Source organism: Netta rufina, assembly GCF_964035555.1.
Source record: "Netta rufina genome assembly, chromosome: 3".
Taxonomy (NCBI): domain Eukaryota; kingdom Metazoa; phylum Chordata; class Aves; order Anseriformes; family Anatidae; genus Netta; species Netta rufina.
This window is the reverse complement of record NC_140125.1, coordinates 49,226,964-49,250,553: the sequence shown is the minus strand read 5'-3', so window position 1 is coordinate 49,250,553 and position 23,590 is coordinate 49,226,964. Positions and strand designations below refer to the sequence as shown.

Genomic DNA, 23,590 nt, shown 5'->3' with positions numbered 1-23,590 from the left:
TGCGCGGGGCTCCTCAGCTTGTTTTATTCCACTCTGGGTTTTTCCCCCGTGAGCGTGGCCGCTCCCCGCCAGCCCCCCCCCCCCATCATGGCGGCGGGTTGTTGACGCGTTGCCTAGCGACGGGCGCGAGTCGCCGGCTCCGGGGGGTGCCAGCCCCCCAACGGTCCCCAACCGCCCCCAACGGTCCCCAACGGTCTCCAACCGTTCCCGAGCGCCCCCCGCTGCGGGGTGAGGCGGGGCTGGGGTCGGGGCAGCGGGGGCAGAGCGGGGGGGTGCGGGCTGGGGGCGGCAGAAGCGGGGTGCCGCCGGCGGGGAGGGGGGGGCACAGGCGGGCTCGGCGCGATTTCTGACTTGCTGCGGTGGGGGCCGGTGTCTGTCTGCCTGCCCTTACAGTCTGTCCGTCGGCTCTCGGGATGGTGGTGGAGAAAGCGGCCGCAAGCCCCCCGGTGCCCGTCGGCGAGCGGCGCCCTCAGAAGCAGGAGCCGCTGGGGCGCAAGAAGAAAATCCGTCAGCAGGTGACCGACGGCTTCACCGTCAAGGCCCTCATGAAGAACAGCGTGGTACGTGCGCTGCTGCCATACGGGGTTGGGGGGCGCTTAACGCACCCTCACCCCGCCGGGAAGCAGAGCGGGGTGAAACTGGGGGTGCGGAGCCTGACAGGGAGCTGGGCGGGGGCTAAAACTTCACCTGGAGTTTGCTGGTGGCTAAACTCACCTTCGGGCTTCACAGGATTACTATCCTGAGGTAACAGCCTGCGCCTCAGGGTGATGCCGCACCTCCAAGGGTATTGCTTTGGTGCCACGAGTTTTCTGTGCCACGCCGTATTAAACTGTCAGCCCGTGGAATTACTTGGCTTACTACCTCGCACGTAGCAAAGTACCGTCAAATGATATTTTTTTGGAAGAGTATTTTTTGAAAGTATTCTCATGTGCTGTCACAGTGTGGTATAAGTTTGATGTAAGCATCACACAAGATGGCAAAGACCTGGAAAATACATTAGTTTTTAAAATAATCTTGAAAAACAGTAAAATGCTTTCACATACAATTAGGAGAACACTAGACAGGAAACAAACTAATTTTCCAGCTGATAGTTCAAAGGGGAGTTGATCCAGCAAGCTTCATTTTCATTAACAAACCTAATTTCTAACAATTGGAGGTACATGAGTGAAATTACTAGGATCATGGCCTTTCAAATTGCTTTATACTGTTTTATTTATCTACTTTTATCAGATTTAAAGTTTTAACTAGCACAGAATACAAATGGTCAATGTGTAAGTGGAAAAACTAATATGAGCACACGTATCCTTAAACTTCTGAATTGGACTTTTTTTTTTTTCCCCACACAAATCAAGATGTAAACAAAGTCTTGAATTCTCACCTTTTTGTGTTTGATTTTATTTATTATTCTATATATCCTTCTGGTTGCAGCTATGAAATACATAATTTCCCTTGTTTTGCTTCCTCTTGCAGTCTCTAGACTTATCTGTCAGAGCACCCTCTTAAAAAAAAAAAAGTCCGTCTTAAAACAAACTTTAAATGGAATAAAAATTGTATGCATAAACAGCTTTCTTCATATTAGTAAAGACAAAACATATTTTATCTTAGTGGGAAGAATACAATGCAAAAATAGCGCAAGGTGTGTTTTAAAGATTATCTTGTTTTTAACTCTAGAGATGTGTGGGGTAGACTATAACACTTCAGTGAATTTAAGGATTAATTTTTAAATATATTTCACTGGACAAAATTCAAGTCATGAACATTTATATATACTTGTTCATATCTTGATATGTAAAAGATACGTGATATAGTCTGGAGGAACTTGCAGTTTCATCAGGGTTTCAGAAATACATGTATTTGATTTTTTAAAAAGGAGCCTTTATGAACATAACTAGCTATCACTTTAATTAGAATTTAAGTTTTCTTTTAAATATTTATAGAATTTTAACTTTTATGGTCACAATTCTAACTTGCTAAATATTAGCAGAATCATGGTAATCATGGTAGTGTTGTCAAGCAACAGCAAAAAGGAAAATCTACTGCCTTTGGAGCCACTCGCTGAATAATGTTGTTTGGCATGGACCTCTGGAGGTCAAGTGGTTCAGTATCCCATTGGACGTGGGATACTAGCAGAAGATCCCTAGCAGAAGATCAAATCAGTCATGGGTTTCCCTGGCATGGGTTTCTGTGGAACTCTCCCACAGCAGCAATTCCCTGATCTGTCTGGGAACCTGTTTGGTTGTTGCCCTGCCTGCCTGCCCCCATGGCACCCTGTCAGAGGTAGGGTTAACTGAGTCCTGAGCCATTCCACAGGTTCTGTTCCTGCATCCCTAGGAAGCAGTGAAACTGTTGGAGGTCCTGAAAGATTCGTCCTGCCAGGGCTGTTTTTCCAAAAGTTCTGAGCGAGGACAGGCAGCCACTGGAATTATTTCCCTGAGGTCAATGTGCAAAAGGTCAGAATAGAGGAAGGATTTTCTTACTGCCACCCCCCTGGCTGTGCAGAATTGGGAGTTCCTCTTCTCTTTCCCAACAGCTGTTGAAATGGAGTGTCAGTTTTATTAAGTACTCACTTGTCAGAGGTGGGCATCAGAGATGAAGTTGTCATGGAAGGCTTAGAAGTTGATTGGAGGGTTAAAAGCAGAGCAGGCTAATATAGTTAAAGCATGGTAATTCTTTTTAACAGCATGACAAGACACAGTGTTGTCAGTGACATGTTCAGCATCTCCAGGTCAGACTATGAGGTACAAATTAATAACCTTTGCTGCAAGCATGCAGTAAGAAGAAGAGTATAGAGTCTAACTATTTACCATTATGCATACGTGACTGTAAATATAGCATTAAAGGTTCTAGAATTCTCTGATACTGCTTGTATAAAGAGTGTCTTACTAAGCTATTTTAAGTGAAAGTTGCTGGATGAAGTTTTTTCCAAAGGTCTGCTTTCATAGCCAGTAGTAAGTACAGAAACACAGGCCTCTGGTGATTTTCGTAGAATATTCAAGACATTTCTCAGCTTTGGCTGAGAAATCTAAAATTTACTAATCAGGATACCTTAGTTAGTAAATATTCACCAAGAAAATAGTTCCTGAACTGAAAGATGTGTTGTATGTTACTGCCTTCCAAAATCAGAAATTTGTACAGCCGTCGAGATTAAGAGCAAGATCCAATAAAGGTCTTCTATACTAACAAGCTAGATATCATGACATTGACATTTTTCTCATTTTGTCCTCCACGTGGAATCAAGAATGCCATATTACATGCTCACACTTTGAATGTACTGCAGGGGTAGAATTAGAATTATAATTTAAAAATTATACACAGGGTAGCAAGTACAAAAATATCTGTACATGCATGTGGACAGCAGGAAGATATCTCTTCACTTCTGATTCCCACTGGTTAGTTGCTAATTTTTCCTGTTTTCTGTAAGTGTATAAGAGTGTTAGTGCCCCCTTTTCTTTAATAAACTAGTGGTAAAAGCACTTTTGCAGGGAGAGGATTTATTTTATTATTTAAAGGGAACTATAGAAAGTGAATTCCAGTCTATCTCCCAACTTTTAAAAGATTTTTAGCCAACAAACTACAAGATTACTGAGGTGAAAACGATGGCAGAGGAAAAAGTGTGTATGTGTCTTTTCAAAGTTCTGTTGCTGTGCTGCGAAAAGTTAGGATTCACGGTGCTAGAAAGAGGCAGGGTAGGAAACTCACTAGCCAACATAGGGTAGTGCATAGATCAGTCATGCAGTTTTGGAAGTGTGAGTACTTTGTGTCCATTATTACTTATTAGAATGGATCTCATGTTTTTCAAACAGAACTGGAACCTAAGACACCCCCTCATGAGTGCTGAACCAATGAAGCAATGAAATATCTGTCCTTGGTTTTGCTATGTTTTATGAACCTTGAATTCCTTACTATAAAATGCCAGAGGTGCCTCAGAAAAATCGGAGTTGTCTTTCCTCTATGGGTTTCCTCTATATTTCCTCTCCTTTAGTGACACAGTTGCCAGGTAAGTTGAAGTATTCTGCAGCATATCAATTTGAACTCCTCTGGACAGAATACTGAATTCAGATCTTCTTGGCTTTGTGTGTAAGCCAGTAGATTTTATGTTTTAAGATACCACTATTGCATCTATCTGTGTCTTATGAAAGCAGTCAGTAGCTGCTGTTAATAAAGGGCCACATCTAGCCTGTGTGTAAGGCATAAAGTTAGAATGTCTTCTAAATGGACCTGGAATGAGGGTGATGCTGAGAATTGTTTGTTTCCTGGATTAAAGAACCAAATCAGAGTATTCAACCTGAGAGATTCTTTGTGATGTGTAGATACACAGGTTCCATCTCCTAAAAGAATGTAATTGCTTATAAGTAGAAAAAAAGGGTTATTTAGATTGCAGTTCTGTATATTTATTCCTCTGTTCCTCATTTAGGAGTTTGTATTGGAATGAAGTCTCAGTCTTCAAGGTTTAAACTCTTCTTTGAAACAATTAACAGCATTTTGATAATAAATCAGAACAAGGGTTTCATTTTAACTGTGGAGATAATGCAATTCATTTGCATTCTGAAAGTTGTGATTGCATGTTCTATTCATATTTATCCACACTGTATAACTAAAACTACTTCTGTTGTTTACATTGTAGCATTAACAAGTGTCTAATCTGATTTTAAGGCTATAGGAAAGTGCTGTTTGCAAGAAGAAAGTTTTAACTTTCTCTATAATAGTTAATTTATTGGAAAAGGGAGTATGTTTGGGGGCAAGTAGATGTCAAATGAAAGGCATATTTTGACAAATGTGTTTTTTGAATGGTAGCATATCCATGGGGGGAGGGGGACGACACTGCTCCATTTCAGCAATTTTGTACAATATACAGGTATATGTAGTGAACACTTTAAGTCAGTTTAAACTCTCATTGCTCTGGAAGGCAGTCTGATATTCTTCCTGTTTCAGTCTGTTACTACTGCCCCTTACTGTGCCCCCATTTATGCAGCGTTGGCAGATCAGGAAACTGATCCTGCTGAAAAACACTGCATCCTGTTTAAGCTAAGTGTTGAACTGTGGGCTTTGGGACTGAGGTGAGCAGAACTCCTACGGTCACAAAGCTCCTCGTTCCTGTCCTCCTTTCTCCCTATCCTGACCATATGCTTCTGTCTCCCCTTTTGCATGCACATTGGTGTTTCTTGCAACTACACAGGAAGCTCCAGCTCTAACAGCTGGTACTAAAGGAGAAATGGGAATGTGTTGCGAGCATAAGCTGAGTGGGTGGGAATGCCCCTGTCTGCAACATCACAGTCTTAATTCATTTAAAACCAATTATGAAACCAAATTTTAGCAGAGTATTTTCACAAACACAGCAGCATAAATTTGTGCTACATTTGCAAAATGTGGTTTTCATCCCTGGGTGTTTATTCTTCCTTTATACTATATAAGCGTTCTTGTGGCCATGCAGTGAACTAAACTGGCGTCCTGGTTAAACCTAGATTAAAAGTGCCACTTTATTTTCCTAGCACTGCAGACTTGACTTACAGTCTATAACAGTGTAAGCTAGCAAATCTGTGGCTGCTACAGCCCTGCCTGCTCCTGCTGCAATTTCCTCCTGCTGCTACCTCCTCTGTGACACTACTCATACTCCTGCATCTGAATCAGTGAGGCACTTTACTTGCATTAGATCCAAATGTGAAAAACTTCAAAACATTATTTTTATTTCTGGAAAGTCATGTTCCTTTCCGATTCCATGATTGTTTTTACTGTTTAATGCCCATGTTACTATAGCGTAGAGACCATGTTTGTATAATGTAAAAGCACAGGAGAAGCACTAACACTTAAGACTATAATGCTTCTAAGAACCTGTATTTTGTATTATCTTTTCCAGCTGTAATTTATGAGGCTTAATCATACTGTTTTTGATATTCTAAAATACTTTAAGACTTTAAAATCAGTGCTTAATTGTTTGCAAATGTGGGCGAAGGTTGATATTTTTCATAGTTACAGTGATGAGATAAGATTTGTTTTAATATCCTCAAGCATGAAGAAATCATGCTGTTTCGTTTATGAAATCTGTTACACACTTAATTCTCCAGTAAATCCTTTTTTAATAATTCAGTCATATTGAATTAACATATAGTAAGACTTAAAATAGTAAGCAGATTATGAGTTAGAATCCATTTCATGTTTTTGACTGACATTTCATCTGATTGATGCTTCACCTGATTCACAATATTTTATGTAAGAAAAGACCTTGAATTATTTTTAATTTCATAGGTAGAGGAGGTAAATGTAAATTGATTTTAAAACATGATGACAGTGGTATTTCGAGAGTCCTCTGCTAATCAGATTTTTATGAGCTAATGAATAAAATATTCTAACTGGAGAGAGTTACAGAGACAATTGTCAAATTCTGTCAAATTCTGGCATTGGAATTAAACTATTTTAAACGTTGCAACCTAGAACTAATATGAAACAGCAAACGTCCGATTAAATTCTAGTGAGTTTATGAAGGAAAAGCTCTTACTTGTTTACAGATTTCATACAAGTTAAAATCCTGTAGTGGTTTGAGTATGTGGATACCTTAGTCTTGTGTTTCACTGAATGAAGTGGGCACCTAATTTTCAGATGCTTGACTCTAAGTGTCAGACCAAAATTATCGAAAATAGTTAACAGTAGCCTCAGAACAAGATTCTAAGCACTAAACTTGTTGAGTCCTGGGGAATTATCCAAAATCATCATTTCCGACATGCAGCTGTATATGTCGCTAGAGCTAGCCAACAGAAAAATGTGAAAGACAAGTTAGAAAACATCTGCCATACAGCTTTCTCACCACCCAGGCTTCAGAAGTTTCCGTAGAACATACATTTGTATTCTTTGTTTCAGAAAGCTCGGTAACTTGATATCTTTTTTTTTAAAAAAAAAAAAAAAAAAAAAAAAGGTAATATCATTTTACATGAAAGAAAAGGTAGCTGGGTCAATTCTCTCTATGTAGAAGACTGCTACCTATGCAGGATGTCTTAATCCTACAGTACAAGCAATGCAGGTAGGAAAGGAGAAATAATGGCACCTCTGCTTCTTTTCTGAAACAGTTCTGTGGAGCAAAAACTTTACACAGAGGAGACACAAAGGGTATAGAAGACTTAGTCTGACTCTGCAAAAGAGAAAGCTTGAGCTCTCTATTGGGTGGCTGTTTACTTTAATATTTAGAAGCTATTACGGAAACAGAAACCGCATCTTCTCCTCTCCAACTATATTCTCTATGCAATCATAAAGCAACCAAGGCTCGTTTCTATTCTCTTATCCAGGGAATCTTAAATTCCTTGTACAGGTTTGGTGCTTTGCAAGGAGACAGCAATTGTGAATATAACGGATTTAGGTTTGAAATTGGTAATTTGAGTCCTGTTATCTGTATCTTGATTTTGCTTAGGCTGAGATGCTAAGTTGCTAAGACTCCCGGTGCCGTGATGTGTATCACAGTCAAGTGTAAAAATCAGATCTTATAGGACAGTTCTGTGTATGTCTATGGCTTCACCCATCCAGAAGCATCTGGAGTATTTAGGTCCTTGTAGAGCCAGCACTATTCAGTAATACTATTCGGTAATGGTATTGAATTAATTGTAAGTAGAAGAATGTCCTAAGGGGTGTGTGACACAACAGCAGGTAGGGAAGGTATGCTGCTTGGAAGGAGAGAAGGTCTCACATTTATGGTTAGAAAGCTGTACTGTTGGTGGGAAGCATCTTGAAGGGAAGGCTGAGAAGTAGTGGCTGAAGCAAGAGTGGGATAGGGAAAGCTGTAACTGGGGAAAGCCATAGTGCAGAAGGCATATGAAATACAGATAAGAGGGTATGAGAAAGAGCTTGCAATAAATAGATGCTAAACTGGAGACTTTGTAGCACTGGAATATCAGTAAGACTGCATTGTGCTTGGGTAACAGCAACAGGTGCTTATCAGCTGAGATTCATGCTGCAGCTAATTCTTAGACAGCCTGTGCTAACTAATATGCAGCAAATACTGCTGCCAAGTATGGAGCAAATGCTGAGAGGAACCAAGGCATCAGGCAGTGTCTGTAGCTGTCTACTTCAGGATGCTGTCCCTTGTCTCACAGTCTCCTCTTGTCACTGCTGTGTCTTAAATGACATTGGAAAATTGAGTGAAGAAGACAGAAGTAGCATATTGGTATTTGCACTAGAGAACGTAGTGGAAGAACACTGAGCAAACAGGAAAGGAATTAAATGCCATTCTCCAAAGAGGAGATGTAGATGGCCACTAATCCAATATGATTTCTGCTATGACTGTTCTCCACAAACTTATCCAGAGATGAGCAGAAGCCAGTTTTCACCTTGTTGCAGGTAGGGAGAGCTGGAGTCCATACCAGGCAAATGGAAGTTGTTTTTTTCACTTTTTCCCCTCTGACACTTCCAGTTAATATTTATACAAAGTCTATGTTTAACAGAAACAATCTGGTAAAGCTTCGAAGGGGGCATGTTTTGTTTTGTTTTGTTTTGTTTCACGTGAAGTTTTCTTAACTATTTTGAAATGCCAGTTACTCCAAAGCCAAAAAACAGTAGCAAACAGCTCTGTCTTGGTATTTTCATCAAATATCTAGACCACGTAATAGAAACACACAGTGAAAGCCTGAGTGGTTCCTCCTGGCAGCAGTTGATTCCTTGGTATGTTTGACATTCACGCAAACAGGTTAGCGTAGTTTTTCATTTTGCTAATGTTGTTACATATTTTTTTCTGCAAAATTTACTGCTCTCTGATAACTGCCTTTCTTAGATAAACATCATCAGGTAAGATGAGGTGCTTTGTTGTAAAGGCCCAGCCTCTGGACAAAATGTGCTCAAGGCTTCTGTACAAAAGTTTCTTGTTTAATAGTTACATTCTGACTCAGCTGGTACATTACAAATATCATGCCTGTTATACTTGCAATTTTATTTTTTTTTTGTCTCTGGACATATGTAAAAGGATTGCTCCCTAGAGAAGTGTAACTTTATAGTCAGAATAGACCTTCGACAGAACTTCAGTCAGGCCTCTTACCTGACAGTAAGGTATCACCTTGTTCAGATGATAACAGTAGCCAGAATTATAATAGGGTAGTACACACATAATTTAGCTTTTCATGTGCTTGTGATGGTATTTGTTATTGTGCATGTAATAGTTTGTATGCTTGTCTGTCTGAAAATAAAATTCTTATTAAAAGAAGCCAATTTACTCTGCATCCATGTTTTTGTAAAGGGTGATGTCAAGATCTTGATAGCATGAATGCAGAGTTACAGATTTGTTTTCAGTTTAATAACAGAAGTATGTGGATAGTATCACATGACTTAAATGAAAGCTACTATCATTAGCCTGTTTAGAAGCAGACTAACACTTTTTTTTTTTATATTTTCCTTTACTTTTCCTCCAGACATGTCATTATTTCATACTAGTGTGTTTCTTTTACAGTCATGTAGTCATGTTCAACTTCTTTTTTTTTTTTTTTTTTTTTTTTGGGTGGGTGGGGGAGCAGGAGAGGGAGCAGAGTAGTTCCATGTGGCTAGAAACCTTTTAGAGGATGTACTTATAAAGCTTCTACACAGACCTTATTAGAATACCCTAGAAAATATTTTTTTTCTTCTGTAAAAGATCACTGAGAAATGAGCTCATTACACTTTTGTGTTGAAGCTTTGTAAGGTATGACTGAAAAAAATATTTTTTACAGGAAGTGTACATGTGCTAGCTGAATTTTTACATATTTTGTGCTGTGTTTTACTACCTCATCTCTTTCTAATTTGTGTATCCTTCATTTATTTTGACAGGTTTTAGATTTATAGTTTAAGGTCAAAGGAACAGTTAAGACAACTCCCACATAAAACCCATCAAACTCAAAAAGTGATTTCTGCATGAATTGTGTAACTTCTGCTTGATTTAGAGGATACGTTTTTTTTAGAACATTATACAACCATAAGGTAATAGGGTGTTCTAGTTAGAACCCACTTAAGTCATAATTAGATTATGAGCTTCTAGTATGGACATATTTAACCTTTATTGTGATATTTTTATTCAAGACAACAATCATATTTTATTTGATACTACCTTAAGACTTTTGGTCATCATGAAGAATTCAGGCACTGTGCTAAAATTGTACATTATACAATTGTTAATGCATGCTAATGTGAAAAATCAACTGAATTACAAAGTACAGTTTTATTAGTAGAAATCAGTCAGTTACACATTTAAGCTTGAGAGACATTTCACAAACTCTTCTGTCATTATCTGGCAAAAGGAGATATTGTTAGACAAATTTAAACTGTGTGCAACAATACCATGCCTACTAATAATATACAACATTCAAATCTTTGGATATAAATTTTGTTGAGGAAATTACAGGGCTTAAACGGTGTTGTTTCAGTTTGGATTATCATTTTTTCATTTCTGTCTTACCAGATGGAATTGAATCTTTTTTCTGCTTAAGTGAGAAAAAAAAATGACCATTTAATAGCAAGAGAGCAATTCTTCCTCCATTGTTCAATTTTTTATTAGTGAGTAATAGCAAGAGGTGTATTTGGGGCATATATAAATAAGTCTAGACTGTCATTAATTAATCAGTAAACTGCAGATTTTATTTTCAGTTTGGTATTGCATAAGTCCTTCTTTATAAGTTCATCATTGCACTCCTGTTAGATCCCTTTTTTTTTTTCCATACTTTATCCTATTTATTCTTCTAGCAAGTAGAATGCTATGAGCTCCTTTTCGTTTACAATACTAAGTATTTTTAATTTTAAGAGTTTTAAGTAAATACTGTTTTAACACTGATAACAAAAGACAGAGAACATAACTTAGCACTTCTCAGCTTGTAAAATACAAGCAAAATGTTTGTTCTGATTGCCAAAACAGTTCCTTTAAAAGCAGCTCCAGCTAAGATGCATATATGACATCTTCTGCTTGAAGTCACAGGTTAGAATTCATACTTTGGAGAGGCTAAATGCATATCAGCTGACTCTAAACTGAATGTCCTTCCCCACAGATTGAAAGTAGTCTCCCTTTTCTCAGTAGATCTTCCAAAGACTTCACTCTTGTGTTCTGGGTCTATTGGACCCAGAGGAGGATAGTTCTGTAGTTAGATTATCATGACGTGCAACTGGGAAGTGAAAGTTTAACCAGGTTAAAGAATGCAATATTAAGTTGTGTAATTTACCAGTAAGTGTGTTGTTCTTTTTTGGGTCCCATTGGTTAACCTTCTGCTTTTAATCTACTAGAAACTGAATTTAATGAGAATGTATGACATACCTAAGAGACAATTCTTAAAAGTTATTAAATATCTTCTGATAACACGTATTTGTAAACATAGAAAGCTAGTACTCATAACACTTTCACAAAAAAGCAGTCACAGGACTGCAACTGCAAAGCTACGAGGAAGACTAAACATTCAAATGTATATTAAACTGACTATTGTATAAAACATTTATGTATTATTAATGAAAACCTGACTTGCAACAATAAGATCTTATAAATACAACAGAATTAAGTGGTAGATAAAAATAAAGGGCATAGATGAAACAATTGCCTTGTGTATAAACCAATTAAGATAAAAACAGTTTTATCAGTATTCATCAATGTACAATATTGTTTTGTAATTTATGTAATCTATGTGAGTAAACCTGTGAAATGGGGGTGGTTTTGCTATTTATGTAGGGAAAGAACAATTCATAACATGGAAGTACCACTTAATTTCCCAGCTTTTATGTACCACACTGCATCTTTTAGAGTAATAAAAGAAATTATTCCAAGAATAGGGATTTTATAGAAAAGTGCCATTAGAAAGTTTACTTTGTTTTAGAGATAAAAGAGTGTAAGTGATAATGGTAGGATGGTATAATGAGATAATAAATTCTTACAACATTGATAAAAAAACATTTTGCATTTTTTGAAAAACATTCAGTGAGCTTTGAGTTCACTTAATGTGGAACATAAATATTTAGCGATAACTTTGATTTATTCTGAGGTACTAAATGAAATGTCATGATGAAGGCTATGGTAATTTCGATAGCTTTCAAGAAGCCAGGATTTTACTCCTGGCATAGGAATTTGTATTGGATACTTCATTTAATTTTCTCAGCGTATATTACTGTTTTTCTTTAGTGTTCAAAATAGATTCACATCCTATGGTAAAATCTTACTTTTTAATGACTAGATTCAATTTTTGGTAGTCCACAGAAAGTGTAACTGATAGCTGAGGGTTTTAACTATGAAGAAGAGTACAGAGCACAGAACAAGAAGACTATTTGCTGCAATGAGATTTCTATTTATGCTGTTTATTTTCTCAAGACAGTATTATTTACTGTCTCCATGCTTGGAGAAAATTTGTCAGTAAAGATACAGAAGTTTCCTTATCCTGGGGGGGAAAAAAAAAAAAAAAATTTACTAGAGATTTGACTTTAAGTCTTGATATTTTCAGGATTGGTGTACAATAACCTTGATGGAATGTAAAAAATAATAAAGTCTCTCCATTTTCACTTAAATGAGTTTTATAGTTTTAAATGAACCTGATAAGCAGAATTCTAGGTGGTTACTATGGAAGGCCTTGTATCTTGTATTTAGTTATATAAAACAAAAATATGCATGTTGGCCTTTAAACTCCCCCCCCCTTTTTTTTTGAAGTACAGTATAAAGAGCTTGTGAATGACAGAACTGATTTTTCTTTTTAATCATTCTTGTTATCCTCAGCTACAGTGTTTGCAACATTCCAGTTTGAAAATGAATATGTAGATAATGACATCAATGTACAACTGGAAAATATGAAAGCAAAGATGGAGAGGGTATGTGTATATGTGGCTGGTGGCACTGTTTATGTGTTGATGCTCTGTGAAGAGCCAGAAGGGTCTAAGTAACTTAATTTTGACAAGCTCTTCAGTCTTGCTTATGGCATTCAGAGTGTGCTAGTCTTCTGGGTAAATAATCTCCTTTCCAGCAGAGCCACACAAAAAATATACATGTACCTAATCTAGCCTCTCAGCAGTATTTGGCCCTGAGTATCTTCTAATGGTCTTTTTTTTTTTTTTTTTTTTTTTTTTTTTTCCCAGTACCACACTTTTTTTTTCTCTCATTCCAGGAATTTTTAACAATACATGTAAATCTAGTTTTTTTCACAAGGACATTATGACAGCAGTCCATCTGTGTTTTCTGGAGTAAACAAAAGAAGGAATCTGCTAGTTCTGTTGGCACACAAGTCTCTGTCTCATAAAGTTCCATGTTAAACAAAGGTAGAACCAATCCTCATAGCATTACACAGATAAAAGCTTTCAGGGGTGGAAAGAAACCACCCTTCTAAATTGTCTTCAAGCTGACTGATAGGAATTGACCTATCCGGTTCAGGGTGACTGATTCATTTCTGCTAGTCTCCCAGGCAAGTCAGTGGCACGTTCTGACCTTCAGTGTCAAACACTGCTGATAGGTTTAATGAAGTAAGCATGGATATCTTCCTCTTAGCAGTGCCAGAGACGAAATAGTTCACCAGCAAGACTAATGCACTCTGAAAGCTGTTACCAAGTCTGAAAGCCCAGCTGCCCAGATTTAGGTCATTGGCAGAGAATTTGAGTTCTGTGAAAGAATATGTTGGCTTTCTGTGTGTGTTTTTTTGTGGGGGAAGGGGGGAGATAAGGGGGTGATTTTATTTTATTTTTTTTTATTATTTTTATGATAATTTTCCCAAGAATAAAAGGCTATATTATGTAGTAGCTGAGAAGAACATTCAGGCTAAAAGGAGTTTTTCAGTCCACACATTAACACTTTATCTTGCATGTTGGTTTGAAAAATGTGCTTATGTGTGGTAGTATGTATTAATGATAGAATTTAAAATGATCTCTGGGGATCATCTGGTTTAACTCCTTTACAGGCATGTGCTCAAAGGAGGGCCTACTTGAAATTATGCTAGTCTGCTTGGCCTTTTGTTGAGCTGGGCTTTGATTGTCTTCAGGGATGGAAATTCTACATCACGTTTGAATAACCTGTTCCAGTGACTACCTTAATTGTGAAACAAAGTGTTTTTGTTTTGGTTTGGTTTGGTTGTTTGTTTTTGTTTTTGTTTTTCACTACAATTAATACTGTTGTTTTTGTTTCAGAATATTTTACAGTTTTCTGTGCTTAGTTAGAATTTCCTCATTCAGTGCAGTAACTAGGACTCATATGAGTAAATATACAAGTATATATAAGTATATATTCATATGAGTAAATATATCATATGAGTAAAGTAGGGAAGTATTCCTATCTTCAGTGGAGGCAAAGGAGAGTAGGTAAAGTAAGAGAATGGATAAGACCCAAAAATCAAATACTTACCTTCTAATCCTTTATGTCTTGTTAGACTATCCTTCTGTAGCGATACGTAAAAATAGTTGGTTGCTTTTAATTCAGGCAGTCAGGAAAAACTGCAGCACGAGGTACTTCCTTGCTAGAATCTACATCCCAACCTCTGATTTTTCAGCCAGACCTGGACAACAATAACCATATTCTTCTCCCCCACCTTGATTTTATTGTCCTATCAGAACACATGCCATCAGGGGCTTTGTAGACATTGTGATCACAAATTACAAATTTGTTTTTAAAAATCCTTTTTTGTATATATATGGCAATCTGTGTATATATATATCTGGTGGATGATATGCAGTTAATTATGAAATCACCTTCTGTGATCTCTTTGTGAAGCTGGGAAACTCCACACATTTTTTTTTTTCAATAAATAATCTTTTCAGAAGTTCCAAAGAAGCAATTCAGTTGTCTTACTAGAAAAATTTACCTGCTATTTCAGTTTAGTAGGGTGATGGTTGGACCAGATGATCTTGAAGGTCTTTTCCCACCTTAATGTTTTTATGATTCTATGATTCTACTCTTTTATTCCATATTAAAAAAAATACAAAAAAAAACACGTGAAGTGCATGGGATGCAGACTGCTAAATGACATTACATGACACACCACAAGTTTAACAATGTCTCTATCCATCTCATTAAGATGATGGGTCCATGCATTAATTTATTTCTACATCAACACCCTGCTCCCTGAGATTAAGAATCAACTGACATACTTTTTTCTTACTCTATAATTTTAAAATCTTATTATCCACCATTTTGTGAAGAGCTAAACAGCATGTTCTATCCCCGTGTGATGAATATAAAATCTGTAAATCTCCTTTTATGTTATCATTATTACTGCTCCATAATCAGTGTATCTTACACCTATTATTCCTCCTGACAGTGTGTGGGTCTTCAGTATTAATTATACAAAATTTCAATTAAAAAATTATGTAATTCCATTTCCCCGATGTGTAATACAGAAGGAGTGGTAATTTCATTAGCGTTAACAGGGCTACACAAATTACATTCCTAGATTTTTCTAATATATATAGAACTATTTGCACTTGCTTAGAAATCTCCCAGTGGCCTTTCTGTATTTATATATATTTATTTTATACTCAAATACACATTTCTGTTTATTTAATATAAGTAAAATTTCACCATGTTAAAGCACTTTAAATATTACAATGAAGTGTTTGAAATGCTGTCTTGTTTTCCTACCAGGCTCAATGTTATTTGGACTGACAGAATTCTGTATGTGACAGAAAAGGTGATTTAAAAAGTAACTGGCACATGTATTTTTGAAAATAATGGGATGGTAAATAAGCATAAGTAAATTGAAATCTGTAATGCCTATGTGTTCACTTTGGAATAGAGTTTAGGTTGTGAGAGGTTTACAGTTAAACAAAAGTAGTTCAAACCTATGGTATTGAGAGTTTATGTTGCGCTTCCCAAAGTTGTTGAGATCAGTGGAACGATTCAGTCTCTCGTTGTGCTATTGAGCTTACTCTTACAGGTGTCCAGACTCTGCAATTCACCTTCTCTTGCTTGAAATAATCCATAGTTACAAGATCTTCCTGAAGAGCTGCAAGGCGCATCTTTGGGGAAGGCTTCTGTGGAGAGCTGAGTTTTGCACCATGTGAATACTAGATCCTGGAGTTCTAAGTGCAAAATATCTAAGTTGGAAGAGTTTGTTAACGACTCACTTTTCTGTGTGGAGAAAGACAGATGGCTAGCTGCTACTTAGCTATGTTACTGTAATTATTTTTGATGAAGATCAGAATAAATGTGGGCTGAATATATTGTTGTGGTGTTAAGCTAGAAAAAAAGTAGTTGAATAAAATAACCAGCATCATCAGACAATTCAGTTTTGAGATATCAGGGTCTGAAGGGTTTTGTTTCCACAGGTAAAAAAAGAGACCTATGTTAGTAAACTAAATTATAGCAAATTGCTATTTCTATGAGTTACTACATCATAATAAACCACATCCTGAAGATGTTCCTCTGTTACTAAGTTCTTGCAGAGTTGAGTGTGTGCTACGCAATGCTGAATAACATTTTTCACAGTGATGATTCACATTGGTAATTAGTTCACATTGTATAAACAAAATATGTATGTAGTTGAATCAGGCAGAATTTAGAGGAAAATCATATTTTAATTTAATTTGAAATAATGTTTAAAAGAAAATTTGAATCATAAAGCAACTTTTCTGCTTGTGCAAAATGGAACACCTTTTACAGATCTCTGGAGTCACATGGCTATCAGAAGGTAAAAAAATAGGTTATTTATTAAAGGGAAAAGCCAATGATGTGCCATTTTCAGTTTTACCATCTCTCCAAGACATCATATTTTTCAAAAGAAGTTATTATTCTGCCTCAGATTTCTAATGCATTTTGAACCTTATCTAGAAATAAGTAAAACAATAATGATTTAAAAAGTAGTTTGTATTATAGATATGGTTGAATTTAACCGGTTGTATAACTAGTGATCCTTTGTACTGTATGATAGGCTAATTTTTAAAAATTAACTCTAAAAACATGTAATTACTTAAGGGAAAACAGAACATTTCAAGCACCTTAGATTGACAGAAGTGTTTTATTTGTCCTGGAAATGTATTACATTTTACCACCATATTTATCCAGGCAACTTAAAAGAATCCCATTTAGGGTAAAAATGGAACTTAGATTTTCTGCCTCATTCAGTCATTAGCTTGTCTGTTAATAAAAAGGCCAGCTATAATGATGGTTTGTCTACTAACTCAGAAATAAATAGAACCGCCAACCTAACTCAGCAAGCAGTAATCATATATACACAACTTTTTTTCACTGTTGTGGATAAGATAAAATGTAACTCAGGGTAAAAAAGTTTAATATTCCATTGTAAAATATTAGGATGTCAGGCCATCTGGATTTTCTCCAATGTTGCTGAAGAATTAACTTTTTTTTCTACAAATCATACAAAATAGTATTATGAGATTTATATATTTTTTAAATCACGTTAAACAACAATATTTCCTGTTCAGCAGAATGTTTATTTTAATTATACTTAATGTAGCCTATAAATAAATATTATATTTACTTAAATGCTCTTACTGTAACATTTGCTTGAGCACTAACTGCTTTTACAGGATTTAAGTGGTAGATATAAAGTTGCATCGATGTTTGCTTTGTAAAGCTTTTTACATAGGTATTGCATAAAAAAGAAAGTAAGAAGGTACATGGAACCTGATATTTTCCCTGGCTTTGTTAATACTATTTTTCCCAAAAGAATCTAGATTAAGAAAACCTCATTAAATAAACACCTATAATGTTTTTCTGTATACTAAATGCCATCCATATCTCTCAGAATATTTTAATATTAAAGACCACATTTGTTTGATCTACGTATCTCTGGGCTTCCCATGCAGATTTTCATTTTCCTTGTACAAGTTGGATGAGCCATATACAAGTGTAAGTATCCATTTGAACACAGATAATCAAAGATCTTGGTCTAAATTAACAACTGGTCATGATACTATGGATTTATCTGTTTTGTCTGTAATCCTGTCATGTTTGATTTCAACATGAGCAAGAACATACAACTTTATGTTGCTGTGGCATGAAGTTCACTATAGGGTAGCTAATAAAGTAAGGATGAAAAAATCTGGATGAACAGTTTTGTACTGGAAATTCTAGAAATTCTACTTACATATCCACTACCTTTGGTATCTGTGTCAGTTCAGCTGAAGCTGGTACAGAATATGCTTACATGCTCTGTGATAATCCTTCCTGACACAATGGATTACCTTTCTAACACAGGTCCATCAGATTTTTAATATGTGCCCTGTTATCTTTAATATGATGCATGTGTATATATTTTATAGAGTGAATATGTTAGTGAATAGTTAATAGAGGTAGTTATGTAGCTACTTGCATACAAGTACAGGTTTCTGTACAAATTTAAATGTGCACTCTTGCTTTTACACAGAGTTTGTTGTTGTTGTTGTTGACTATGATAATTATATTTACAGTTATTTACTTTGATCTATTTCCCAAATTCCATTTTTATACATTTCGGCCATGTGTTAATTTAAAACAAACTAATGCATTTTCAGATACATGGATCAGAAAACGTGTATGCATTCTGAAAGCCACTTTATCATTATTTGTTACCATGTTCAGATAACTATTTAAGTTATATGGAAGTGGAGAGATCATTATTAGGTATTTTTAAAGAGCTTAACCAACTAGTATGAGAAAATTAGTCCAAAGATTGCTTTTCCAAGTGACAAATTTTTAAAAGTAAGTATTCATAATGACAGTATTTCTTGTGCTTTCTCCTGTTACAGTCTTCATAGCATAGCTTCACAGCTAATAGGGGCATTGCTAGCAATCCTAATACTTAGATGGTGTAACCTTTTCCATTTTAATAGATTCTTACACTCTTTTCTTTGAGTAGCTGTCATATTTACAGTGTTTGCAGCAGATCTTTAATTTGGTGTAAATAATCCCTTCAGGCTATGGCGTGCTTTTTGTTATATGAAATTCTCTTCAGCTTTTGCTGAATATAAACTGTTGAATGTTGACATTTGCTTTTTTACTTGCATTTTACAACAAAACCACAGCAAAGTACCAGAACAATACTGCATCAAAATCAGGAGGCCCAGCAGGCCCCTCTACAAAGGTGTATGCTTGAGAGCTTTCAGAGGAGCTCAGTACTGGGAGGGGTGGGACAAGAGATGAAACAGTCCAAGCTTCCCTGTCTTTAGAACTGGGCTTTGCCTCGCCTCTGACAAAACTGTGCAGAAGAAGTAAAGGTTCCCAGTCCCAATATATGTTTCTCCATATGCAGAGCATTTTCTTCCTTCATATAGCTTCTCATCTTTTTGCCTCACTCCTCCTTTGTCTCAGACACAATCACCATGTGGTCATGGAGGTATCTTAGCATACAAACTGAGAGAAATGAGAAGTGGGAGAGAAAAAGACTGGAGTAATTTTTTTTCATTTGCCAAAAGTGGAACTGTTTGCTTGTTCACTTTTTCCTTTAAAAGGGCCCAGAGGATTAAATATGAGCAAATACTATTCCGGTTGTAAAGCCCACCAAAATTAGGATGTGCCAGATTTCAGGGTGCTCATGCTCTGCTTCTTTCTGTGTGTATAGTATACCATAATTTTTAATAATGTGACAGTAATATTGTTAATTTTGTATTATTCAGCCCTCAAGATAAATGGAGAAGGGTCAGAGTTAAGATTGCATATACAACATTAAATCTGCTATTTTTAGATTATTACATTATTTTGCAACATTAATGCTTTTAAATAATTCAATAAAAGGGAATTTAAAGTCTTTTGCTCAATCACTGAAGACAACTGTTGACAATCTCTATTAAGCAAGTATTTGGGAAATTAATAGTTTAGAAATGTATGTATGTCAGATACATTTTGATTCAATAATTTGGGGAAATTATTCTTCAGGAATGATAAAATTGATTTAATCATAAGGTACTGATGATAATAATAATTAATAAAATATATATTATTTGACCATTGTCCAATGAAAACAAGACTTTCTAGTTGTTAAATACTAAGCTGTTCAGTGTTATGAGTAACAACAAAAACAGACAAACAAACAAACAAAAACGTGGTCGAGTTCCTTTTATATAAATGTCATATGTCATAACAAACTAATTGTGATGATAACTGCCCTTATACTTGTCCCCTTTGCTGTATGCAATTACAGTTATATTTATCAGATCATACTACTTATGAATTTTGCACATTTGTTCCAGTGAAGCTTGCAGAATTCTTCATAGCATGAAGATTTTTTTTTCTCATTTTATCTGATTATCTTCATGATTCATGGTATTTACATCATAAATTCTCCTGGCTAATGCTGTTTACAGATCTTGTTCTATTTTCAGTGGTTCTCAAGAGGTAAATTGTGAGCAAAGCTTCTTCAGGTTTTATGTCCTTTTCAATAACTCAAACCTTTCTGAAATTTTTTAATATTACAGGCTTTTCCTTCTGCCCCCTCAATATGCTGGATGTTCAACGTAAATCTTAGTCTTTGTCTCTCTGTGTAAGGGGCTACCTTCAATGTATATTTAAAGAACATAGCATGCTTTCCTTGCATATACTGTCTAAAATATGCTTCCAAATGATTTTTTTGTTGATCCATCTTTTCTTGTTCTATAGAAATGTTTTCTGTGTTTTAAGCGTAGTTTTGAAAGTGGGAGAGAGAAAGATGGAGATACTGTGAGAAAGGCAAGGTCATAACACGTTTAAGACCATAAGACATGGAGCATTGGGTACTATGGAGAAGAATACAAACTAGTAGGAAACTCAAATTTGCTAGTCTCCTATTCTTAGAACAATTTGCTTTTCTATATTGTCTCTGTAGAAATGTTGAAGCTCACCATTAAAGGACAATTTAACATTCCAGGGTCTAACTAAATAGGAAAAATGGGGTGCCAATGCATCTTCTGGAACCTGGGAGTTAAAGTACAAAGTTGTATGATTTCCCACAAAGTATGAATGACATTAAAGGCCAAACTGCATTTAATTATTTTAAAATGCATTTATTGTTTTTTTGAAGATGTACACATAATTCACGCTGGTTTCTGTGTGGATATTTACTGTTTTTCTAGCTATCAAAAGGCAATCAGTAATTACCTTTACCATCAACAGTTTTTCCTTCTTCTGTTACTGATTCTCTGTAATCAGAAAACTATTTGGTGCATATTTATATTACAGCTTACAGCTTAATTAAAAAAAAATGTTGAAACCTTAGCTTACAGAATTAAATTATAACTGTTTTGTAAATTTTGATTTTTTTAAACTTGATATATGATTATATATGCTAAGAATATGCACTATTATGCACAATATTTACTATCTGAAATGTATTTTACTGGAGTAAAATACATTAAATCTATGTAAGATTAAATCTTACATAAACCTTCGATTGACTGAATTGCCAAAAAAGTGATTAAATAAACTTTCTCTAGAAATATTAATTCTATATAAAAATAAATGAAATGAAGAGTAAGCAATAACATTTCTTCTTAGAAAAGGCATCTTACTTTTTAAGAACCCGATCTTTGACTAATCTTTAATTAGCTATAGCTTTATTATATTATAAATTATTTCAATCTTGGATCAACTTCCTTTGAGAATTTTAATTTCAACTTATTTTTCCCCCATCAGGCACATCTGATGTTTCATTAGGGGAAAAAAAAAAAAAAAAGTGTTGATGTTTTGACCTAGTGTTTCAAGATTAGTTAAAAACTCTGCTTAGTTCAGCTTTAAAAGATTGTTTTATATCTATATGTAAGTGTGTTTAGGAAGAATTATAATGCTAAGAAAAATCTCACAAGAACTCCAATATTAAATTGAATTTAATTGTTTAGACTTGATCAGAATTGGAAGGTTTCAAGACCAGTCACGTGAAAAAAAAGCATTAAATTATCTCATATGTTCTTGGAAAAAAGATTTTATTTTTTGCAATATGAACAATGTCGTTTCAATTTCTGCCCTCATTCTTTAATTATTTATTATGTATCTGTACCTATTCCTAATTTTTGAGTCATTTCTGTACATTAGGATATTACCATCCTAATTGCCATCATAAAAGAATATAACCCAGCTGATTATATATTTCTGTACTTTGCAAGTAAAGATAATGATTCTGTAATAAGACTAGCAATTATATCTATACCTAATTTTCCCAGGAGAAGGAAGGCATGCAATGGTTTCTTTGAACCCACACTATTGCCTTACTATATAAAGGTTACAGAAGTTAACAAAATAGACAATAAAAATAGTGCATGCTTAAGGATTGAGACATGACTGGCTCTGATTTTGTTTCACTGTCTTGTTTATGCAATTACCTTGGCAAAAATAATAAAAATATATTTTAAAACTGAAATAGTTTTCTGCCATTCCAATGTCTCTAAACTAGTCCAAATAAATCTTCCTGCAAACATTGTTAAATTAATATTTTTCACATTTATGAACATATTGGTATTTTCAGGGTGCTAAATGATTGATTTTGATAGGACATTCCTAGGTGGTCAGCCAGGAAAAAGAACAAATTAACTGATTATTCCCTTCATTGTGAATTCTTCTTCTAGTATTTAGATGCAGTAGTCATTAAGTTATGTGTTTTGCTGTTTATGCAAAAGAATAAACTTCAGTTACTCTGTAGATCTGATTTAAACTTGCTGTTTTATAGTATTTCTTCAAACAGTAGTCATCCAAACGTATTCTTGAAAGCTTCAGGAAAGCTAATTGTATATGCTATAATGAGATCGGTGTTACGTTGATGAAAAAATGGTAAACCAGTACACAGTTATTAAGTTTAGGAAAGCTAGAAAATTGAAGAAAAAAAAATTGTTTGTTTGTTTGTTTTCCTATCAGAGTTAACTTACGATTTCAAAATCATTCTATGTTCTATGATTAACATAACTGGAATAACTGTGGTAGAGATTTATGCAAACCTGTAAAAGATTAATTCTGATTCGTATAGGTTTTTGTATTTGGGCAGCTGCCATAGCTCACACAGTTCACTATAACATTTCGTATTAATTTGATATGGCATAACTGACTTAATCTCAAATATAAAATGTCATTGTAATCATATGTTATTGGGATTTATCTCTTCTGATCCAGTCACAAGAGAAATATAACTGATTGGCACTTTGCCAATAGTTAAGTCCTTGTCTCGAGTCTGTTTTATTTTGTGATGATCATTTTACAGCTCTTTCAAAAACTGGTGTTGTTTTGCCTCTTGAACCAGGTATAAGCTATTTGATTAGGCACTGCAATCAAGAATTGTTGCACCCCAATAAGAGGTGTAGCATACAATCCTCAATTTTAGGCTCTTGATCTCTGAGGAGGAATATTTGAATTTGCAGCTTAATCACTGAGCTCCCTATGTAACGTCTTGGGGATAAGTGCCATTAAAAGACAGTCCACAAAACTTCTGTTCTGAAGCGATGCTTCCTGTGCCTATTCAATAGGGAATGTGAAACATATGGTGTCATATGGTATCACATCATCTTGGATTTATCGTCTCTTGCTTAAAGTGCAGGGAGGTACCCTCATTCTCTTCTAATCAAAAGATGGAATTGTTTTTCAGAGAATAAACAGATACCAGAATTCTTTCAACATATAAGATCAGGACTTGCTCCCTGTGTCACTTACTACAGTTGCTATTTCCTAGATAAGAGTATGTAGAATATATACAAAAAAATGTATAGAAAACTAATGTTTAGAGATTTTGGCTAACAAGTGGAAAGTCTAGATTTGATT

At 35.4% G+C, this 23,590-nt stretch overlaps 1 protein-coding gene across 1 annotated transcript in view; it reads left to right on the top strand.

The window, feature by feature from the left end:
* Positions 1–413: 413 nt before the first annotated feature.
* Positions 414–23,590, top strand: part of PACRG (parkin coregulated) — a gene marked incomplete at both ends in the record, with an annotated part of 215,678 nt that continues 192,501 nt past the window's right edge. The window contains one exon of the mRNA XM_084285307.1: positions 414–560. Coding sequence (XP_084141433.1) covers positions 414–560 — 147 coding nt within the window. The remainder of the gene's footprint in view (positions 561–23,590) is intronic.